We start from the raw sequence: 22,595 nt of genomic DNA on the forward strand, positions 1-22,595 counted from the left end.
AAACCATTTATACAGTCGTTCATATTTCTCCAGAAAAGCTTTATTTCATCCTTACCTCATACATTATACATATACCCATGCATACTTTACAACCCCAGTCTTTCCTTTTACCCACACTATTCTTGATCCATGCTCTGTAACACCCTTCATATTCTTGGTGATAGCAGAATTGCACATCCTTGAAAGTAATGTTTTGTTCTGAAAAAATTTTGGAAGCTTATTCCACACATCAATGATGTTGTTAGTAAATAAATATTTTGTACATTCCAGATTAACTTGGTGACCTCCAAGTTTTAGTCCATTTCCTCTCATTGATCATGCTAGCACTACTGTATAGAAATTCTCTTTATCAAAGTAGTTGAATCCTTTAAGTATTTTAAAACATTGTTAATTTGCCATGGAGGCGCCTTTTTCATAGGAAGAACAAGTTTAATTTTCAGCCTCTCCTCACATGATTTGTTACACAAGAAAGGAATCGATTTAGTTGCTCATCACTGCACTGCACTGCTTCCAATTTGAGAATATCCTTGCTTAAGTGGAAGGCCCAAAACAGCACTGCACATTTGAAATAGACTCTAACTAGACTTAAGAATAGTGACACTGTTGTATCCTTGCTTTTGTATGTAAAGTTTCTGTTAATGAATCCTAACATCCTATTTGCTCTTGACAGCTTCCTTTCAATGCTGGGAGAATTTGAAGTTATTGGAGAAAGTGACTCCTAGATCTCACACTAGGGGCGTACTTTATCTTGTGGCCCATCCACTCATAATCAAATTTTTTTATGGTTTCCTACTTGTAACAGCTGACATTTATTGACATTAAATGCCATTTGTCAATTTGAAGACCACTTAGTGATTTTATGTAAATCCTCTTGGAACCTTAGCCTTCAGTTAATATGCATTGACAATCTTTGTGTCACCTGCAAATTTGGATACTAAGTTATTTAACCCTACGTCAATATCGTTAATATAAATGATGAAAAGTATATGTCAAGTACAGATCCCTGGGGGCCTCACTAGTAACAGGTGATCTCAATTGATGATTCACCATTCATTACAACTCTGCTTCCTATCACGTAACCAAAGCTTCTATCCAATCTCCAATGCAACCAGTAATCCCCGGGGGCCTGGATTTTTTGCATCAATTTACCCTGGGGCACTTAGTCAAATGCTTTCTGAAAGTCCAGAAATATAATACTTATTGCCTTTGTCATGTCATGGGTATTGAATTATGATAAAATTGAAACAGGTTTATAGGGCATGATCTGTGCCTTCTAGAACTATGCTGTACATAATTGATCGGTCTATGTTGTTCCAGGTAGGCTTTGATATTATCCCTAATATCGACTCCAGAAGTTTACATTTAAATGTGAGGCTAATAGGACAGTAATTGCCAGACAATTTGCACATTCTCTTTTTGTACATAGGAGTGCCAGTCCTCAGTTCTATGAGACTATTCCATCCTGGAGAGATTTACTGAAGAAATGGGTTAAGTCAGGTAATTTTGTTTGATGTTTCTGATTACTCATGTCTAGAAATGACCAAGGCCTGGGCATTTATGTATCCAGCTTGTCTGTCTGCATTGGTACTTCTGTAACTGTGATGGTAAATTCTTGAATCTTGTGAATGCTATTGACCACTGACTTAGAATTTGTGTTGTTGCTTTCTAGTGCAAAAACAGAACTAAAAATTATGTTAAGGGTTGTTGCTATGCATTTTTGTCCACAATGGGTTCCCCATCCTTGTTTACTTGTTATTGATGTATCTATGAAATCTTTTAGGATCTCGATTGCTATCTTGCAATACTCACTTTGTATTCTCTCTCAGCTTGTTTGACAAGACCTTTCATGTCTTCATGTGCATTGCAATATTTAGGTCATTGTCTGATTTCTTTTAAAGTTATAGTTTATTTCTGTGCCATAGAACTTATGCAATATCTAGGGAGTACCATTCAAGCTTGTTGTTGGTTTTATTGTTTCATGCATGAGAAAGAATGTTACTTGATGTTGCATAAACTGATGCTTAAAATTGACCCATATTTCCTCTGGGCTTGAACCAACAAGGAAGAGACTCTATAATGCATCTTGCAAACCATTAAAATCTGCATCTCGCAAACCATTAAGCAAACCATTAAAATCTGCATCTCGCAAACCATTAAAATATGCCCTTTTAAAGTTACCAGTAATAATACTTCTTTTAAGGGAGTCAGTGTTGATACTTACCTCGAACCTAACCATGTTATGGTCACAAGTGTCTAGATACTAAGAACTCCTGGGATGAAAGAACTAAATCAGGTGTATTAGTTACCCTTGTCAGCTCTGTGACAATTTGGTAGAGAAAATTGTCTTTGATAAAGCTGATAAGTCTAGCAGATTCACTTTCTACACCTGAGGTAGTTTGCCAGTTGATTGCTGGGAGGTTAAAATCCTCAAATCTTTATCCTGCATTGCTCACTGTAAACTCTTGTACATGACAGTGTCAGTATCTGCTGGCTGACAAGGGCATCTATAGACTTATTCCTCTATAGTTGCTACATACATCCTTAGGACCTTTTTCTTTTAATAAAGGAGCAATAGTAACTTTCACCCAATCCTCAGGCATAGTGTTCTGCCAAACTTCTACTGGTACATTCCTCTCATGGAATTTACTATATGCCTTTTTCTTCTCTCCCAGAGTATTCGTAATCTCATCCGTGCACTATGCATTTCCCTTCTTATTCTTTAATCTCAAGACCTTGTATTCAGCTACTAATTCTACAACCTCTGATATTATTTCTCTAAACATTTAAAACATCTTGTTCACATATGACTGCAACTCTACATTTAGCTCACTTTCATCTAAACTTTCATTTACCCTTCTTTCCTACTCCTTGCATTCTTTTTGATTCATCTTCTCTCTTGCCAACACTTTTCTCTCTATGCTTCCTTACACCATACCTCCATTTCTCCCTGATCCTCACTCCCACAAGAACTGCAAAAATTGTCAGTCTAAAAAAATCCTCTCAATTCTGGCACCCACCACACCCTTTCTCAACCTTTCATCCACAGCCACATGGTCAACTGAACCATTCTGTTCTATTCCATCATTTCTCATCCATGTATACTTGTGGATCATCTTGTGCTGAAAAAAAGGTGTTTGGAAGGAATAAACCCTTCTCAGCACAGACATCCATAAGATAACTTCACTTCTCATTTACGAATTATCTTGCAATTTCATCACATTCCACCCTTGCATTCATATCACTTATTACAACCATCTTTTTCTCCTCAAAAACATTTATAAATTCACTCAAATTTCTCCAGAAATACTTCATTTCATCCTTACCTTGCAAAGTCTTCATATTCACAGGCACATTTACATATAACCATGCATTCTTCATAATTCCAATCTTTTCTTTCCCTTAATCTTGATCCATTCCATCCAATGTTCTGTAACACCCTCCCATACTCTTGGCAATACCACAATTGCACATCTTTCCCTCTTCCCTTATAATTTTAATTCATTCCTATCCATACCACTCTTCCACAACTTGTATTCACCATTTTCATTTTCTCTTCAAACCCTGCCTAAGGATATGGGTTTACCCAGTCCCCAGCACATCAACACTATGACTTGTAAGTTTCTCCAAAAGCTTCTTCCTTTTACTTTCAACAATCATCCCATTTACATTCAAAGCCATCATTTTGTGTAAACCTCAGAATAAACTCTTATTTCCTACAACTTTTCTTTTCAATTACTACAAAAATTTCCATCACTTATTAATAAAAACCTTGTTTCCTTACATGTGAAGCCATATTGTCAGGAACTGAAATTTTAACTTACAAAAACTGCTCTAATATTTCCAACCTGCTATTCATATACATTAATGCTCAAATGCTATATTGAAAAATAACAGATCATCTCATTAAGAAGCAAACTAAAAATGAAATTAAACTGCATTACATCAAATTGTTTGACAAGTTCCAGACACTACCTTGCTAAAACTGGAAACATGAATGTATAAATGAAAAAATCTAAATGACTATCAAAATCAAGCATATCTTATTCTTTTGGAATAAAGCAAAAAAAAGAAATCTGAAAGACCATAAGAATTGAGTATTTTTCTTCTCTTTAAAGATGCTCTTGTTTGTGCTTTACTACAATATATTCACAGCAAGGAAATCCATATTCAATAGGTGGATATTGAAACACTACTACATTCCTTTAGTTCAACTTCTCTATTAAGGACTGATATAAATCTTTAAGCTCTTCATGTCTCCATCCCACAAATGATGCAAGAACAAGTAAGACCCCTATAACATGGCTACCCAAACTAGAAACAGTGAAGCTTTGATTTGGTCACTATTGTCCTCCTGATAAAAGTAGTTATTTAGAAGAGAATTACATGGTAAGCAGATGTACCAAATGTCACAGTAAATGCCACCATCACTCATCTCTATTTCCCCCATTCATACTCAGAACATTAACACACTATGACAATACAAAGTATACATGACTAAGTATCTTATGATCAATCATGCTCATCCTCTTTCCTTATAAAATACAAAAAAATTTTTGTGCCTCAGTATTTAAATGCCACGCTGTACTTCTCAAATCTTAGTCCACAGCAAGCAACTCCATGGAATTGTGCCAGGTACAATTCGTGAATTTTGGGGGTCATGCCAAGAAAGTTAAGAAAACCCTACCTTAAAGTGATTAACGTCAATGTAATCCCATATCTGCTGTTGAAAATGATCCAACCATAACTTGTTTTTCTCACTTACCAACAACTTTATAAACATCAAGAACAATGACCAGCATTACTCTAGATAAAAATAAACCAACGTTATTTTGAATATTATCTAACAATGAGATTCTCTGTTAAGTTGTATAGTGTGTAGCTACGTATTAAAGTGATTTAAGGGATGGAATAATCAATAACTGCTCAAAAAACATCATTAGTGAGAATACATAACTATATGATCTAAAAAATCATAACATTAAAAAATCTTTTTCTTCACCTCCACTGTTTATGATGATGGATTTATGAATTCTAAGGTTGCTCTTATAATTCTGTATTTCTAGTATTTCAAAAGAATATTAGGACTTAAAAAGGGGCACTATATCAAAACATCTCTCAAAATAATCTTTTACAAAATACATCATAAATCCTTGCTTCATGACTTATGAACTACACCATTTTAAGGCATGGCAGACAAAAATAAAATATCTTGACAAGTCTGTGACTTGCATAATGTACAACCTTTATCACTATTGATCTGGAGGGATGCAGACATTAAAAACATCAAACATACCCAACAATTATGTTGACAATGAAACAAATCTGGCAGGTCTAGTTTCTGACCTATCAATCAAAAGTTATAACGTAATGCTACATCTTCATTCCAAAAATGTGAAAATGCTAATTCACAGAATACTGAATCTTTGACCTAAGTGATATCAGAAAATTTCATTTCCTTCAAACATTCATATTATCAAATATATCCTAAAGCAGCATGGAATCTATATTTGAACAAATGCAAAGAAGTAATCAGAATTGTATGAATCAGCACAATCTAAATCTTCTCCTCCAGTATTACTTTCTACAAGAAGGAACAGAGGAAAGAGCCAAATGAGGATCTTTCATCTTATAAGGCTCAGTTATCTATTTTGGATGCTACCTTGCTTGCAAAGGAAATAGAAACAAGTATGAAAAATAATATAAAAAAGAAAAGCACAATCCAATCACTAAGCTCATGTATCATTCTATAACCAGCAATAATTTACACTTTGCATTAATCTGTCATGGAAAGCAGTGAGACATGTACAGTATACAGGATATCAATGCCTATCCAACTCTGTGCTACATTATTTCAATTGCTAAATGATTCAGGTTTTCTACACTTGTGATTGAAAAAACTTGCATAGTCAAGTAAATACAGAGGTATATATCTCACTAAAAATCACAAGTCTACAGCCCACTGTTTAGAAAATATATGATAAACACAAACTATCACCATACATGTAAGGTTAACTTTAGATTTTCTTTTACCTAATCATCTTTTGTGCACACTAATAAAGCTGATAATCTTATATCTGAGTACTATTCATCAAAAATGAACTTAATGAGTCAACTTCATATAAAGAATCCAAAATGACTAGACAATCAGAAAAAAAAAAAATCAGTGGGGTATCTGTATAAAAAAAAATGTTTAGGTATTTCAGGTAATATTCCTTAATCTTTAAACTTGTAAAAAGACATGTACCCAACAAAGGAAATCACTTCTGTAGGGAATACTGTATGTCTTGATGCAAGTCACATTTTTCTTGCCACTTTGTTCATACTTTGGTATCCTTTTCTTCTCTTTTAAACTTATTAATATGTTGTACTGGATTGCAGATTTTCTAGTTTTCAAGAGGCGAGATCAAGCATGTTTAACTACAGACCTCCCCTAGTTCTAGGCCCAGTCTAGCTACTGAGCTATATAAGCCAATATAAATACAGGCTGCACACTAAAACCACATCTTACTTCCAACTCTTTAACCAAGATTAAGTACACTATCTGCCAGCATCATGGAACAATATATCTCCTTTTCATTGTGCCCATGCTCCAGATAACTATATAACATCAGATTCACTTTTGAGTTCCAACATAAGTAGTTTGTTTCATTTTCTTAATTACAACATAAGACTGTGTACCATTTCTGTCATTCTTATCCTTGATAATTAGTGCTTCTATTATACATAGTACAAAAGGAAAACATGTCTCCTTCACGAAAAAAAATTGACATGTAATCGCTCGACATTTATTTATGCTTATGTCAAATAGAAAAATTTCCACTTTTCACCCTAAAATTGAGGTAATGACACTGATTGAGGAATTCGGAGCTCCTTGCAAAACATATAACAGTAACGATAATCAGAGTTTCCTCTGTCACAAGAAGAAAAACTCTTTCCATATTCAACAGTCGTACCATTAAATTGAAATCTGACGTTATTCACGAGATCTGGCATAATCTACAGGTACATATTTTCTTGAAAATGTTCATGCTAGTCTAAGCAACACAAAGTCTGTTCTAACCTCACAGAGGTCCAACAGGAAAAAGAAATGTTTGATATTTCTTAGTATCTATTGCAAAATTCCCTTATTTCCATCATAACCTCACACAGCTGCCTGGCCTGAGAGAATACTGCAAACTTCAGTGGGAGAGCTGATTGCATGGAAAAATGTACACTTTATCACAGTAATACCAGTATGAAATAAGACTGGTCTGGATATCCTTGAGCACAGCACCACCATCAATATATTTCGCTGCAGAGAAGGATGCATATCTGATCATTGTATCACCAAGAGTAACAGATATACAAAAGAATGAAACAATGACTTCAGATCACACCACTGCAGCCATGTCCAACCAGATCCAATGCTCTCAGTCTTCACTGAGCTGCCAGTGGAGGAAGGGCAATCCGAGGATCAGCAGCAGCAGCAGACTCAAGGTTAGCTAGGAGCTGCTGCAGCCAATGTTTAGTTGATTTATCATCCTTAAGGCAAGCAGCAAAGGTCTGGTCCTTCAGCTGGTCTGGTAGGCACTGACGTAAAGCTTCTCGTGCTCTGTTGGATATGATAAACAAAAAGGGAAGACGATTAGCAGTTAAAACCCTGCTTGAAAGAAGAAAGTTACTCATTCCTATAATCATCCATAACATCAGGCCTATAACAGTACACAGGGACAACACTGAGTTCATTAAAAAATACTGCTTAAAACAATCCCCACTGAAAGTCATACATCTAAGTTTGGAATTCTTTACCATTTCCAGGCCTTGATGCTCCTTTCCTTAATGTTTACAATGCAAATGAGATAGGCCTAAAGAAAAGTGAATTTATCTTAAAAAAAATACTTTTAGCATGGTGTAAAACATGTTCTGAGAAAAAAAAGAAAGGCACCAGTGGTGTCCATTTTGAAACTGATTCATGAGGTTAATGAGTCCTAGGAGGATAATTCAGATAACCCTTCAAGTACTGGGGTTGGTTTCTTAACCTTAAACTCAAAAATTCTGGGACTTTAGGTCTGACCAGTTTTTTTCTTCATACTTCAAAGACATTCACATTACAATTAAGAAAAACCATGTAAGAGTTTATTTATGCCACTATCATCCTCCTGTGATGTGAAAAAGTTCTGGGTGCTTCATCACTATGGTGTGCTACAGACAAGATGCTGACAGGTGCTCAACGCTCATGCATGAATTGGGCTGCCACCTCATTTATTTTATCATTTGTTTGTCTTTTATGCCTACATCTGTAATTCAAGTTCTTGATTGCTCTGTTCTTTACCAGAGAAGGAATAATTTTCTTTTATAAGCCCAATGATTACTGCAAGTATTTTGTTTGTAACTTTAAAATTCTTTAAGAAATATTTGGTGATAGGCCTGGATGTGGAAAGTGAGCTGTGGTTTCGGTGCATTATACATGACAGCTAGACTGAGTGTGAACGAATGTGGCCTTTGTTGTCTTTTCCTAGCGCTACCTCACGCACATGTGGGGGGAGGGGGTTTTCATTTCATGTGTGGCGGGGTGGCGACGGGAATGAATAAGGGCAGACAGTATGAATTATGTACATGTGTGTATATGTATATGTCTGTGTGTGTATATATATGTATACGTTGAGATGTATAGGTATGTATATGTGCGTGTGTGGATGTGTATGTATATACGTGTATGTGGGTGGGTTGGGCCATTCTTTCGTCTGTTTCCTTGCGCTACCTTGCTAACGTGGGAGACAGCGAAAAAGTATAATAAAATAAATAATAGATATGTGGTTGGCAATATTTGCTTACATTTCCCCATGTTGCCACATAATAATGTTGTGACTATTTCACCTTCAAACATAACCATTTTTGATCTCCCAGAAAACAATATCCCTTTCCACATATTTTTCAGTGCTCCCAGAACCTTTGCCCCCCCCCCCCCCCCCCCCCCCCCCACCCACCCACCCACCCACCCACCCACCCCCATCCAACCCTAAGGCTCACTTCCTCTTCCATGGTTCCATTTGCTTCAAAGTCCACTTCCCATGTTTCTAAAACACTTCACTTCCTCCAGTTTTTCTCCATCCAAACTCACACCCCAACTAACCTGTCCCTCCACCCTCCTAAACCCAATAACCTTGCTTTTATTCACATTTACTCTCAAATTCCTCCTTTCACACACTCTTCCCAACTCAGTCACCAACTTCTGAAGTTACTCACTCAAATCTGCTACCCATACTGTATCATCAGCAAACAACAACTGACTCACTTCCCAGGCCCTTTCATCCCCTACATACTGAATACTTTCCACCCTCTCCAAGACTCTCACATTTACATCCCTCATCATCCCATCCATACACAAATTAAATAATCATAGTAACATCACACACCCATGCTGCAGACCAATCTTCACATGTAACCATTCATCCTTGGTACAAACTTCTCACTATCTTTAGCAGCTTTCCTCTCACATCATATATTCCTACGGCAATTCTATTAACCTGATCATATGTCCTATCCATATCCATAAATGCCAAATACAAATCCATCCATTTTTCTTACTATTTCTCACACACTTTCTTCAAAGCAAACACTTGATCCACACATCCATTACTATTTCTGAAACCACACTGTTTCTATCTGATGCTCTGTACATGCCTTTACTTTTTCAAGCACTACCTTCTCATACAACTCACCAGGTACATTCAACATTATACCTCTAAAGTTTCAGTACTTTCATTCCCCTTGCTTTAATATAATGGCACTGTACATACATTTTGCCAATCCTTATGCACCTAACCCTGATCTATACATACACTGAAAACCCAAACTATCCAATCAACAACACAGTCATCTGCTTTTTTATTGAATTCAATATCAGTACCTTCCACTCCAGCTGCCTTGCTACATTTCATTCTACATAAGGCTTTCACCACCTCTTCTCTCATCACCAAACAATTCTCCATAAATCTCTCACTTCCCATACCACCATGACCCAAACACATCCTACATCTGTTACCCTATCATCAAACATTCATTTCCTCACAACCTGTAACTACTTCTCCTTTTGCCCCCTTCACCTATGTTCCCATTGGCTGTCTTACTTTTTGCACATTATTAACCTCCTTCCAAAACGTCTTATTCTCCCTAAAGTTTAATGATACTCACTCACCTCAACTCCCATTTACCCTCTTATTCAGCCCCTGCACCTTCCTCTTGACCTCTAGCCACTTTCTCTTACACATCCCCCCAATCATCTGCTCTCTTTCCATCTAAGTACTACCCAAAAGCCCCCACTTTCTCTTTCACTAACAACCTTGCTTCTTCATCTCACTATCCTTTCTAATCTGCCACTCTCCCTCCTATTGCATGCCACATGCACCTTTTGCACATGCCTGCACTGCTTCTCTAAATACCTCCTGCTCCTCACCCACTCCCCTGGGTTCATTTACTCTAACTTTTGCCATTCTACACTCAATCTCTCCAGGTATTTCTCCACACAAGTCTCTTTTTAATGCTTACTGGCTTTCCCCACTATGTATTTTTTATGTATTATCCTTATATTTTATGTATTATTCTTTTATTCTGCAATTACAAATAAGGTTCAGTGATCATGCTGTAATTAAATGTTTCCAGATAAAGCCTTGTTTATTAAAGGGAGGTTAAAAAAAACAAAAAGTAATAATGATATGTTTTCTGACGATATTGCCTGAGCAAAATGAACACAACATGGTGCATTAACTCATCAAAACATATAGGCTACAAGAGTCATACACAGTAATCAAAAGATATAAATATACAAAAACATTTTATTTTTTTCCAAAATAATTTCAAATATGTCAACTTTTATATGACAAAAGTGTGAATAAAATAAACAAATGGTCTATTAACACACACGAATAGTCTACATCATTTTCATGCATAACAAATAATTTTTTTTTTTTTTTCTGTCTCCCGCGTTTGCGAGGTAGCGCAAGGAAACAGACGAAAGAAATGGCCCAACCCACCCCCATACACATGTATATACATACGTCCACACACGCAAATATACATACCTACACAGCTTTCCATGGTTTACCCCAGACGCTTCACATGCCTTGATTCAATCCACTGACAGCACGTCAACCCCGGTATACCACATCGCTCCAATTTACTCTATTCCTTGCCCTCCTTTCACCCTCCTGCATGTTCAGGCCCCGATCACACAAAATCTTTTTCACTCCATCTTTCCACCTCCAATTTGGTCTCCCTCTTCTCCTCGTTCCCTCCACCTCCGACATATATATATTCTCTTGGCCAATCTTTCCTCACTCATTCTCTCCATGTGCCCAAACCATTTCAAAACACCCTCTTCTGCTCTCTCAACCACGCTCTTTTTATTTCCACACATCTCTCTTACCCTTACGTTACTTACTCGATCAAACCACCTCACACCACATATTGTCCTCAAACATCTCATTTCCAGCACATCCATCCTCCTGCCCACAACTCTATCCATAGCCCACGTCTCGCAACCATACAACATTGTTGGAACCACTATTCCTTCAAACATACCCATTTTTCCTTTCCGAGATAATGTTCTCGACTTCCACACATTCTTCAAGGCTCCCAGAATTTTCGCCCCCTCCCCCACCCTATGATCCACTCCCGCTTCCATGGTTCCATCCGCTGCCAGATCCACTCCCAGATATCTAAAACACTTCACTTCCTCCAGTTTTTCTCCATTCAAACTCACCTCCCAATTGACTTGACCCTCAACCCTACTGTACCTAATAACCTTGCTCTTATTCACATTTACTCTTAACTTTCTTCTTTCACACACTTTACCAAACTCAGTCACCAGCTTCTGCAGTTTCTCACATGAATCAGCCACCAGCGCTGTATCATCAGCGAACAACAAATGACTCACTTCCCAAGCTCTCTCATCCCCAACAGACTTTATACTTGCCCCTCTTTCCAAAACTCTTGCATTCACCTCCCTAACATCCCCATCCATAAACAAATAAAAATACATAAAGTAATTGAATGACACAATTCTTTTTATATGTTTGCAGTTTCCTACAATTGTGAGTTAGTGCTAAAAGCACACAAAGATATGGCCTTATTCACTCACATCTACTTAAGCTGTCATATGTAACGTACTGAAACCATTTCATCATAACCTCTTTAGCTCTTTCAACCATGCTCTTCTTATCACAACACCTCACTCTTATTCTTTCTTACTTGATCAATCCTCCTGACAACACATATCCTTAAACATTTCATTTCCAACACATTCACCCTCTTCTTTACATTGTCATTCACAGCCCCTACCTTGCATCTATACATCACTGGGACTACTAACCTTAAAATATGCTAATCTTTGACCTTACAGGTAGTAACCTCTCTTTCTACATATTCCTCGAAGCTCCCAAAACCTTTGACCCCTCACTAATATTACGACTCCCTTCAGCACTTGAGTCCATTCCCAGGTATCTAAAAATTGCATTTTCTCAAAGTTTTCTCCATTCATACTCACATCCCAGTTAACTTGTTTCCTTCTAATGCTAAATCTAATAACCTTGCTTTTATGTACATTTACTCTCAAATTTTTCTTTCCCAATCTCACTCAAACTTAGAAACAAACTTCTGCAGCTCCTCACATGAATCTGCAACAATTGTCGTGTCATCAGCAAACAACTTGCCTCCAAGGACTCCCCCACCCCAAAAAACTACATATCTGCTCCTCTCTCCAAGACCCTAGCATTCACCTAAATAACCACCCCATCCATAAACAAATTAAACATTCATTGTGATATGGTGACTTTTACCTGGAGCCAATCACCCTCCACTCTCCCTAATCACACACCTCACTTTTTTGATAAAAACTGCCTACTGCTTCTTGCAGCTTTCCTCACTCAACAAATATTTGTAAAACCTTCCGCAGAACACCTCCATCAACCCTATGTTTTCTCTAAATCCATAATTGCCACATTCCAGTTCTTGTGTTTCTCTATTATTTCTCACACATTCTTTAAGGCAAATACTTGATCCATCCATCCCTTACCACTCTCCAGTACAAATAATCAGGTACATCCAACAAACTTCTACCTCTGCAATTTGAACATTCATTTTCATCGCCTCCTGCACTATTGCACTATACAGGCATTCTGCCAATCCTCAGGTAACATGAGTCATACAGTAAACCCTAGATTTCACAGACTAATAGGAGGGAAGGGATGTCTGTTAACGCTCAAAGTCTGTTTAATCAAATGTAACCTAGTTGAAGTGTTGCTGAAGACATTTTTAGTGAAAGAGAAAAAAGGTGTTTGGGTGGTATTTACAAAGAAGGAGTGCAAATGATTGGGAGACATATAAGAGAAAGTGTCAGAAGATCAAGAGGAAGGTACAGGGGTAGAGAAAATGAGGGCAAATGAGAGTTGGGGGGAGTGAGTATCCTTAAACCTTAGAGAGAATATCAAGATGTTTTAGAACAAGGCAAATCATTTTTAAAATCATTATCAATTAATGTACTGTATCATTATTTGTGCGGTCCATTAAATCCGAAATCCATAATATCAGGGTACATTACTTCCAGGGTTTACATTGAAAATCCTAACAAACCAATCAACAACACAATAACCCCCTGTAATTTCAACCACTCCAAACACTCTGCTGCACTTCATCTTATGCAAGGCTTTTCCCACCTCTTCTCTCTTCATCAAACCATTTACCAAGACTCTTACTTCACATAATCTGCCTTAAACTTCACGTTATTCTTTATATGTGAAATAGTTCACTAATGAATTCAATGTAGTTTTAAGCATAGTGGTACAAAAATGAGAACATCATAATAAAGAATTTTTTCTTCAAAAACTTCATATCCATTCTTATCACCATATATCATTATTCATATAAAGTAATGGTAGCATGAGCCAAAATCTTAAGGATACCAATACACTGGCAAAGTGGTCAATACTGCCGATAACAATACACTGGTACATCAATTCATTTCACTTCTTTTCCATCTCTTCTTTGCCTGTTACCAATTCCCTGTCTTCCCATCTCATCAATGGTCACTCTCATTAGTTCTTTTTTATCCTCACAATATGCACCTCATTCCAAAATATTGATATTCTCTCAACCCATCTCTATTTCCCCTCTTTTTCAGCTCTTGTGCCTTTCTCTTGAATTCTGCCGCTTTCTCTTATACTCCAAGTCACTATGTCCATACACGTCTCTTTTTCTCTCTCGCTAACAATTCATCTTTACTATCCTTTCTCATATGCCCACATCCCATCCCACCATCTAGATGTCACACATGTCATCTGCACACATAATCAGTGTTTCCCTAAATACCTTTCCCTTTGTTTCATTAACTTAGACTCAATATCACACTTCATTCAATGTCTCTCTTGGTATCTCTACACACAGGACTCATTTTCCCATGTTCACCACCTTTTCCTATGCCTTTTGCAAGCACTGCTTGCAAGTGGTAATACTATGAGCAAGGTGTCACCTTCTGTCAGTGGATGCAAAGGTGTACAGCATAATCAAAGACCTTCCCACCCCAGAAGAGCTAATCTTACCTTATCCCAACAAACCTTATCCCAACAAAAAATGCAACCTTAAGGCTTTGGGAGTCCCACATGAAGGATGAAAGAGCTGCATAACTAAAATCACATTCACAGTAATCAAACTAGTGCCAAATTAGACCATTTTACCAACCTTGGGTTATCTGAGAGTCTTAGGTAACAGCGTATAACATGTTTCAGCAACCTTGCAGATTGTTCCTTGGCCAAGGCAATCACCATCTTGCCAAGGATCATGGCCACATGGGAGAATCGTTCATAGGTCTGTTGGTAAACAACAGAAGGGATGTAATCTAGGATTATTTAATGTTTTTAGAAATTCAAAATGAGAGCATACCTACCTGAAGGAAGAGGATTAGAGAAAAAGCTTCTGAAAAGCTACAAAATGCAGTAGCAATCCAATTACCTTTATTGGTGACATGGAGAACTGGCAGCAAACTTTCTGGTATAAGGAATATCGAGAGCCAGCAGCAAACTTTCTGGTATAGGGAATATCTAGAGCCAAACAGGGAAGTTCCACTATTTTACATCAACATGGTTTGTAATTTGTAATAGTAATATGAACATTTTTACTGGTTTGTTCACTTAGCCACTCTAAATTTTGCAGAAAAGGATTGGATTTATACATAGTAGTTTGTTTTACTCCCACAGATTAATGCTCGAGGCCCAAATAAACTGATGTGATGATGTAACTTACCTACTGAGGATTTGATTTTTCTAACACAATTTTCATTTGTTACTCTTCATCTGTCACTTTGTACATTAAACTTTACTACTTTGAAGAACAGCAATAAAAGGAAGGGAATCAGTAATTTCTTATCCACTTTTACTAAACATGATAATTTTGTGCGACTTTTTGAAGCCTCAGCAGTGCCAGGCCTAGGAGTAGGGCTCGCCTGGTTACACAAGCTGAAGATATGATTAGATGGTAAGACCGACTGTGCAACAATCTGTGTGGTCATTTCCGTGAAACGGTCGGAAACTGACCGATGTCCAACTATTATTTTGCACACTACATTAGTACTTGTGTGCACGATGAGAACATACACTATATATTGAATAGTGCACCCCTGTGAACTTCCCATACATTACATACGCAAAACATGTACAATACAGGAACATACAACCAGAATTTCAAAAAACGTATTTGACTAAGAAAAAACATACTGCCATATTTTTCTATAAGTTATAAATACGGGCAAAAATGTAATGGTTGGCAGCTCTGTATAAAGATATGCAAGAAAATGAATAAGTTGTGAAGTGTTTTCACAGTGGAAGACTATCTCCAACATTAGTGAGGTTGGATGGGGTGGTTTAAAAAACATTGGGATATCTAGAAACATTAACTGAATACTAAAGGGTCTTAAACCATAGACCCATACATGGCTCACAGTCCTGATGAAATTTTACCATACATACTTTAGATATAGATACACAAGACAGACCTTTTGAAATACTGTTTAAGATATCCCTGGAGAAGGAGTGCCAAGGGAGTGGAAAAAGGCAAATGTCATACTGACCAACATAAAAGGAGACAAGCAAATCGATGACTCTCTACAGAGGAGAGATCACTCAAGTGAGAGGCAACACATTTTTTGGGAAAGGAAGTCATGTGTAATTAGCAGCTTAGATTTCTGTGAAAGTCAGCTCTATTGTAGGCAAAAGGCAAAGCTGGATGGATTGTTTGTAGCGAGATTGACAGAAAGCATCGGACACAGTGCCACATGGGAGGGGGATTAAAAAGCTGGATCACCAGGCAGGAATAAGGAGGAGAGTCCTCCAGAGGATGGAAGATTATTTCAAAGGAAGGGTACAAAAGATACATCAGAAGAGCCAACTCTAGGTGGGTTGAGTTCACCAAAGGAGTGCTTCAATGTTTTGCCCTGAGACAGTTACTTGTCATGATCTATGTGAATGATTTGCTACAACATATGGATTTCTATCTGAATATGTTTGCAGATGCTTCAAAGGTCAGGAGGAAAGAAAATAGGATTGCATCAGCACACAAAGGGTCCACGACAGACTCCAAAGTTAGTCTGATACAACGTTGATGAAATTCTACACAAGCAAATGTACAGCAATGCGAATGGGACACAATGAAAGAAGGCCTTTAAATGATCATTATCCAGCAGGAACTTAGCTCCAGGATTGTGTGTATGAGAGGAACTTGGAATTTGACAAACCATCTGCCAGCAAATATTAGAGCAGCTTTCAAATTTATGGATAAAAAGATATTTAGCAAGCTGTTATTCTCAAAAAAAAAAAGCCAAAACTAGATTATGTTTCTCATGTTTGGTCACCACAACTAAAAAAGCACAATGAACTAATGAGGAAGATCCAGAAGAGAGCAAAAAGTTGGTACCAGATTTAACAGAAATGAGTTAAAAGAAAAGTTTAAAAGCTAATATCTTTTTTTTTTCCTGCCTCACCCACACGTGGACTACTGGCATTCCATCCACAAATGTAAAATCTCTCCTAGGCACACGTTACACCTGACAATACTTAACTTACACAGCTCATTCTTTGTAATTCTAGATTTCCTATGGTGGGTGCTATATGCTAAGCCTCCCTTTTAGCAGAATGGTATGAGTAATAAATAAAAATAGCAGGTAGGAATATTAGGTAGACACATTAAATGGAACTTTAGGCAAGAGCATTAGGTAGAAGTAGTCAGCAGTAAACAGTAGGAACATTAAGTAGGAGCCTCTACAAACACTGCTTGACTTGCCCTCTACCAGTGACCTGTTAAGGGTGAGGCACTAAAGGGTAAGAAGTGGCACTGGAGTTCACTAATTATGGAGATTCTATTGCCATGGCCATCCCTTGAGCAAGTTTCAGAAGGGAACAAGCATCAGAGGTATAGATAGACTATTACCTGCCCACCATAGAAGAAAAGAGTGAGGAGGGACCTGATCACAATCTTGAAGTTTTTAAACCAAAATGTTAATGGAGACAGAGAACAATTCTTCAAAAGATGTTGGAATAGGACAACCTGAGGACATAACATGAAATTAAGCAAACTTTTTAAAAAAGATGTAATTATTTTTACAGTATAAGAGCAGTGGATGAATGGAATAAACTGACCTTGATGTGGTAAATGAGGATAGCATACAGAAGTTTAAAAAGTTGTCAAACATTAGATAATCTTCAAGAGACGAGGACCCACAAGGGCAAAACTCCCTCCCCATACAATACCAGTTGGTACATCAATAAAACCATTTGAAAACCCATTAAGGGCAGATAGAGTAGAATGGACAGCAAAGAAGTTCCTGAAAGGGAACTGAGTTACAGTGACACTTTGGTAGCTATGAATTTGTTCCTACTATTTATTTATTTGGAGAGAAAAGGGGTATGATGACTACAACTTTCAAGGTTTGAAACTTATATGCTCAGAGTGATCAATTCTCTGAGATTAATAAAGAAAGATCAATTCTTTGAGATTAAGAAAGAAAGATCAATAAGGGGTCAGAGCATGACAAAACACAAGAAACCTAAGAAAGAGTGTAATGAAGTATTTCATAGTTAAAGAAAAGTCGATGAGTCGATGAAGCTAGTGGATGAGACTTCAAAAGCAGAAACTTTATTTACTGGTAAGGACAGAGAAAAAACACCAAAATCCACTACTTATTTCATGTAAAACAGTGCCTATACAGTGAGGGCTGGGGTGCTTGAAAGATTCCATCTCAAGTGTAAACAAATAAAACTGGAAAACAAATAAAACTATTGATCAGGAAGTTCTTGTTTAGAACCCAAGAAAAATTAAGCATTCAACAACAGACAGTTTTATGGATAGGTCTGTGAGGTTTGACTGTGGTTTCAGTGCATTACACATGACAAGTAGAGAATGGATGTATGTGGATGTGGCCTTTATTCGTCTATTTATGGCACTACCTCATTAACACGAGAAACAACGATCAAGTATAAAAAAAACGATAATAAACAGAGATCAAGAGATTGGGCCCTATGGTATATATATCTCTTACCTCACTATAAAAAGGCAGTCCTGTCTCTCCTGTCAGCAGAAATGCCGTGGAAGCTGCCAGATGCATGATGACTAAACCCACATACATAGGTGCCAATAATTCATCCATTTCCTTGCCAGGATGTTTGGGTGATACATATTCAGGAAAATGTTATTGGTGAGCAGGAGGGCTGTACAAGCAATATGGGAGTTATGAAGAGGAATACAGGGAGGTGAGAGGTTATATCTGCAGACACACCAGGGAAGTTGCCAGATTCACAACATCTAGTCCCAAACACATAAATTCCTAGGGAAGGATAAAAATTGCTGGCATTTGGGAAGAAGTATTTTCAGGAAAATATGTTATAAGTGGGTAGGAAGCCTGTGCTGACAATAAGAAATGAATAGACTAAAATGGCAAGAATGAGAGGTTAAACCACAGAAAAATGTCATTTCGCAATATACCTATCCCTAGCTTTATGCAGGGGTTATGTTCTGCGAAAAACCACACAGAGAAATTGCATATAGCAAACAAATCAACATATAGAGAAAAGCTTTGGTTCTTGCACACTTTCTACCAAACATGTATAGCAGCGAATTTTGACTCAAAAAAGGACTGGTTGAAGTAGGTTCCTTGCAGAATAGTGAAATTGCATAGAGTGACCCCGCATAAAAGTGAGGGATGGGTGTATTCCAATGAGAGAAAGTCTGCCATGTGTAAGTCCAAGGTCAAAAGTCAATGACCAGCTGGTTAGCATCTGCATTTAACCGAGTCAATGGTGCACATGTGAAGTAATTTTTGGTCCTCTGCAGGAGCTAGTAGACAAGGGACAGGAGGCCCAAATCTGTGAGAAGGTAATCAAATACACACATTAGCTATATAGGATACATTACCATACTATCCTTTTTAACATTCCTTCACATCCTTCTTTCATGCTGGATCTACTCTCCCCTTGATTATCTTTCACCACCTGCTCAGGTTTAATACTAAACTGATGTTCTATACTACATCTTGTCTCTCAAGTTATTTAAAAGAAAACTAACCTGACATATATAGTTTAGTCCTGTTTCATCAAGGAGGATCTTCTGAAGGATGAAAGTAGCCACTGTCTTGCTGAGTTCTGACCCTGACTCCATTATTCGCAAACACAATGGGATAATCTCTGTCGTCAGCAAGAAGTTTATAACCTCTTGTTCATCAGTCTGTGCAGAGAATTAAGGATATGAACAATTAATCAGAAATCTAATGTTGAAAATATTAGGAATATTTTCACTTCTATATAACTATAAAACTAATTTCTGTATGTCTATCCTGCTTGGCAATTATTCACATGCTGCTTTAAAATATATACACCTAAGAGCATATCTTTACCACATGTACTCATAGACCTAAATTCCACTTCGATTTCAAATGAAATACACCCTTTTGTCTACCTACTTATATCTCTGATGCCTGTTCCCTCCAGAAACTCCTATCAAGAGGATGGTCATAGTAAAAGAGTCTCAACTTTACCCTGTCTTTACACACTTCCCTCACATACACGCATTCTTCCACCATTTCTTTCCCTCCAGTACTCATCCACTCTATTTCCTCATGTCACAGGTATTCCTCCTCTCACAACAATTTCTTTAATCAAGCTATCATACACTCTCCTTGTATACTCCTCATATGCATTCTTTCCACAAGCCCAAACCACCTAAAAGTGTTGTGTTTCACCCACTCTACCACTCCCTGCCAGATCAATTCTATCATATGCTCCCTCATTACTTTCTTCATTCCATCTAATCATAACACATGTTCCTCTCAATAAGCTCATTTCCATAGCATGGATTCTTGACCTCTGTGACTCACTAAACATTCATGTTTTGGCTACATGGGTCAGGGTTGGGAGGACTGTTATCCTTTAATCCTCATTTCACTTCCATTCTTACACCTCTTCCTTTCATTGTTCTATTAAGGGAATGAATGACACTTCCATCCTGTACTGTTTACCCTATTCTCTCCTTCCATATCACCTATCTCACCCAAAATAGCTCTTTTTTTTTTTTTTTGCTTTGTTGCTGTCTCCCGCGTTTGCGAGGTAGCACAAGGAAACAGACAAAAGAAATGGCCCAACCCACCCCCATACACATGTATATACATACGTCCACACACGCAAATATACATATCTACACAGCTTTCCATGGTTTACCCCAGACGCTTCACATGCCTTGATTCAATCCACTGACAGCACGTCAACCCCGGTATACCACATCGCTCCAATTCACTCTATTCCTTGCCCTTCTTTCACCCTCCTACATGTTCAGGCCCCGATCACACAAAATCTTTTTCACTCCATCTTTCCACCTCCAATTTGGTCTCCCTCTTCTCCTCGTTCCCTCCACCTCCGACACATATATCCTCTTGGTCAATCTTTCCTCACTCATTCTCTCCATGTGCCCAAACCATTTCAAAACACCCTCTTCTGCTCTCTCAACCACGCTCTTTTTATTTCCACACATCTCTCTTACCCTTACGTTACTTACTCGATCAAACCACCTCACACCACACATTGTCCTCAAACATCTCATTTCCAGCACATCCATCCTCCTGCGCACAACTCTATCCATAGCCCACGCCTCGCAACCATACAACATTGTTGGAACCACTATTCCTTCAAACATACCCATTTTTGCTTTCCGAGATAATGTTCTCGACTTCCACACATTCTTCAAGGCTCCCAGAATTTTCGCCCCCTCCCCCACCCTATGATCCACTTCCGCTTCCATGGTTCCATCCGCTGCCAGAGCCACACCCAGATATCTAAAACACTTCACTTCCTCCAGTTTTTCTCCATTCAAACTCACCTCCCAACTGACTTGACCCTCAACCCTACTGTACCTAATAACCTTGCTCTTATTCACATTTACTCTTAACTTTCTTCTTTCACATACTTTACCAAACTCAGTCACCAGCTTCTGCAGTTTCTCACATGACTCAGCCACCAGCGCTGTATCATCAGCGAACAACAACTGACTCACTTCCCAAGCTCTCTCATCCCCAACAGACTTCATACTTGCCCCTCTTTCCAAAACTCTTGCATTCACCTCCCTAACAACCCCATCCATAAACAAATTAAACAACCATGGAGACATCACACACCCCTGCCGCAAACCTACATTCACTGAGAACCAATCACTTTCCTCTCTTCCTACACGTACACATGCCTTACATCCTCGATAAAAACTTTTCACTGCTTCTAACAACTTGCCTCCCACACCATATATTCTTAATACCTTCCATTCCACAGAGCATCTCTATCAACTCTATCATATGCCTTCTCCAGATCCATAAATGCTACATACAAATCCATTTGCTTTTCTAAGTATTTCTCACATACATTCTTCAAAGCAAACACCTGATCCACACATCCTCTACCATTCTGAAACCACACTGCTCTTCCCCAATCTGATGCTCTGTACATGCCTTCACCCTCTCAATCAATACCCTCCCATATAATTTACCAGGAATACTCAACAAACTTATACCTCTGTAATTTGAGCACTCACTCTTATCCCCTTTGCCTTTGTACAATGGCACTATGCACGCATTCCGCCAATCCTCAGGCACCTCACCATAAGTCATACATACATTAAATAACCTTACCAACCAGTCAACAATACAGTCACCCCCTTTTTTAATAAATTCCACTGCAATACCATCCAAACCTGCTGCCTTGCCGGCTTTCATCTTCCACAAAGCTTTTACTACCTCTTCTCTGTTTACCAAATCATTTTCCCTAACCCTCTCACTTTGCACACCACCTCGACCAAAACACCCTATATCTGCCACTCTATCATCAAACACATTCAACAAACCTTCAAAATACTCACTCCATCTCCTTCTCACATCACCACTACTTGTTATCACCTCCCCATTTGCGCCCTTCACTGAAGTTCCCATTTGCTCCCTTGTCTTACGCACTTTATTTACCTCCTTCCAGAACATCTTTTTATTCTCCCTAAAATTTAATGATACTCTCTCACCCCAACTCTCATTTGCCCTTTTTTTTTTCTTA

At 38.0% G+C, this 22,595-nt stretch overlaps 1 protein-coding gene across 1 annotated transcript in view; it reads right to left on the minus strand.

Annotated features, from left to right (window-relative positions):
- Positions 1-4,197: 4,197 nt before the first annotated feature.
- The window catches only part of Rcd-1 (Required for cell differentiation 1), a 53,344-nt gene continuing 34,946 nt past the window's right edge, over positions 4,198-22,595 (minus strand). Inside the window, exons 5-7 of the mRNA XM_071665030.1 lie at positions 19,582-19,740; positions 14,713-14,840; positions 4,198-7,591 (exon numbers count right to left, since the gene is read on the minus strand). Coding sequence (XP_071521131.1) covers positions 7,417-7,591; positions 14,713-14,840; positions 19,582-19,740 — 462 coding nt within the window. The 3' untranslated portion in view covers positions 4,198-7,416. The remainder of the gene's footprint in view (positions 7,592-14,712; positions 14,841-19,581; positions 19,741-22,595) is intronic.

Source organism: Panulirus ornatus, chromosome 9 (assembly GCF_036320965.1).
Source record: "Panulirus ornatus isolate Po-2019 chromosome 9, ASM3632096v1, whole genome shotgun sequence".
Classification (NCBI taxonomy): Eukaryota; Metazoa; Arthropoda; class Malacostraca; order Decapoda; family Palinuridae; genus Panulirus; species Panulirus ornatus.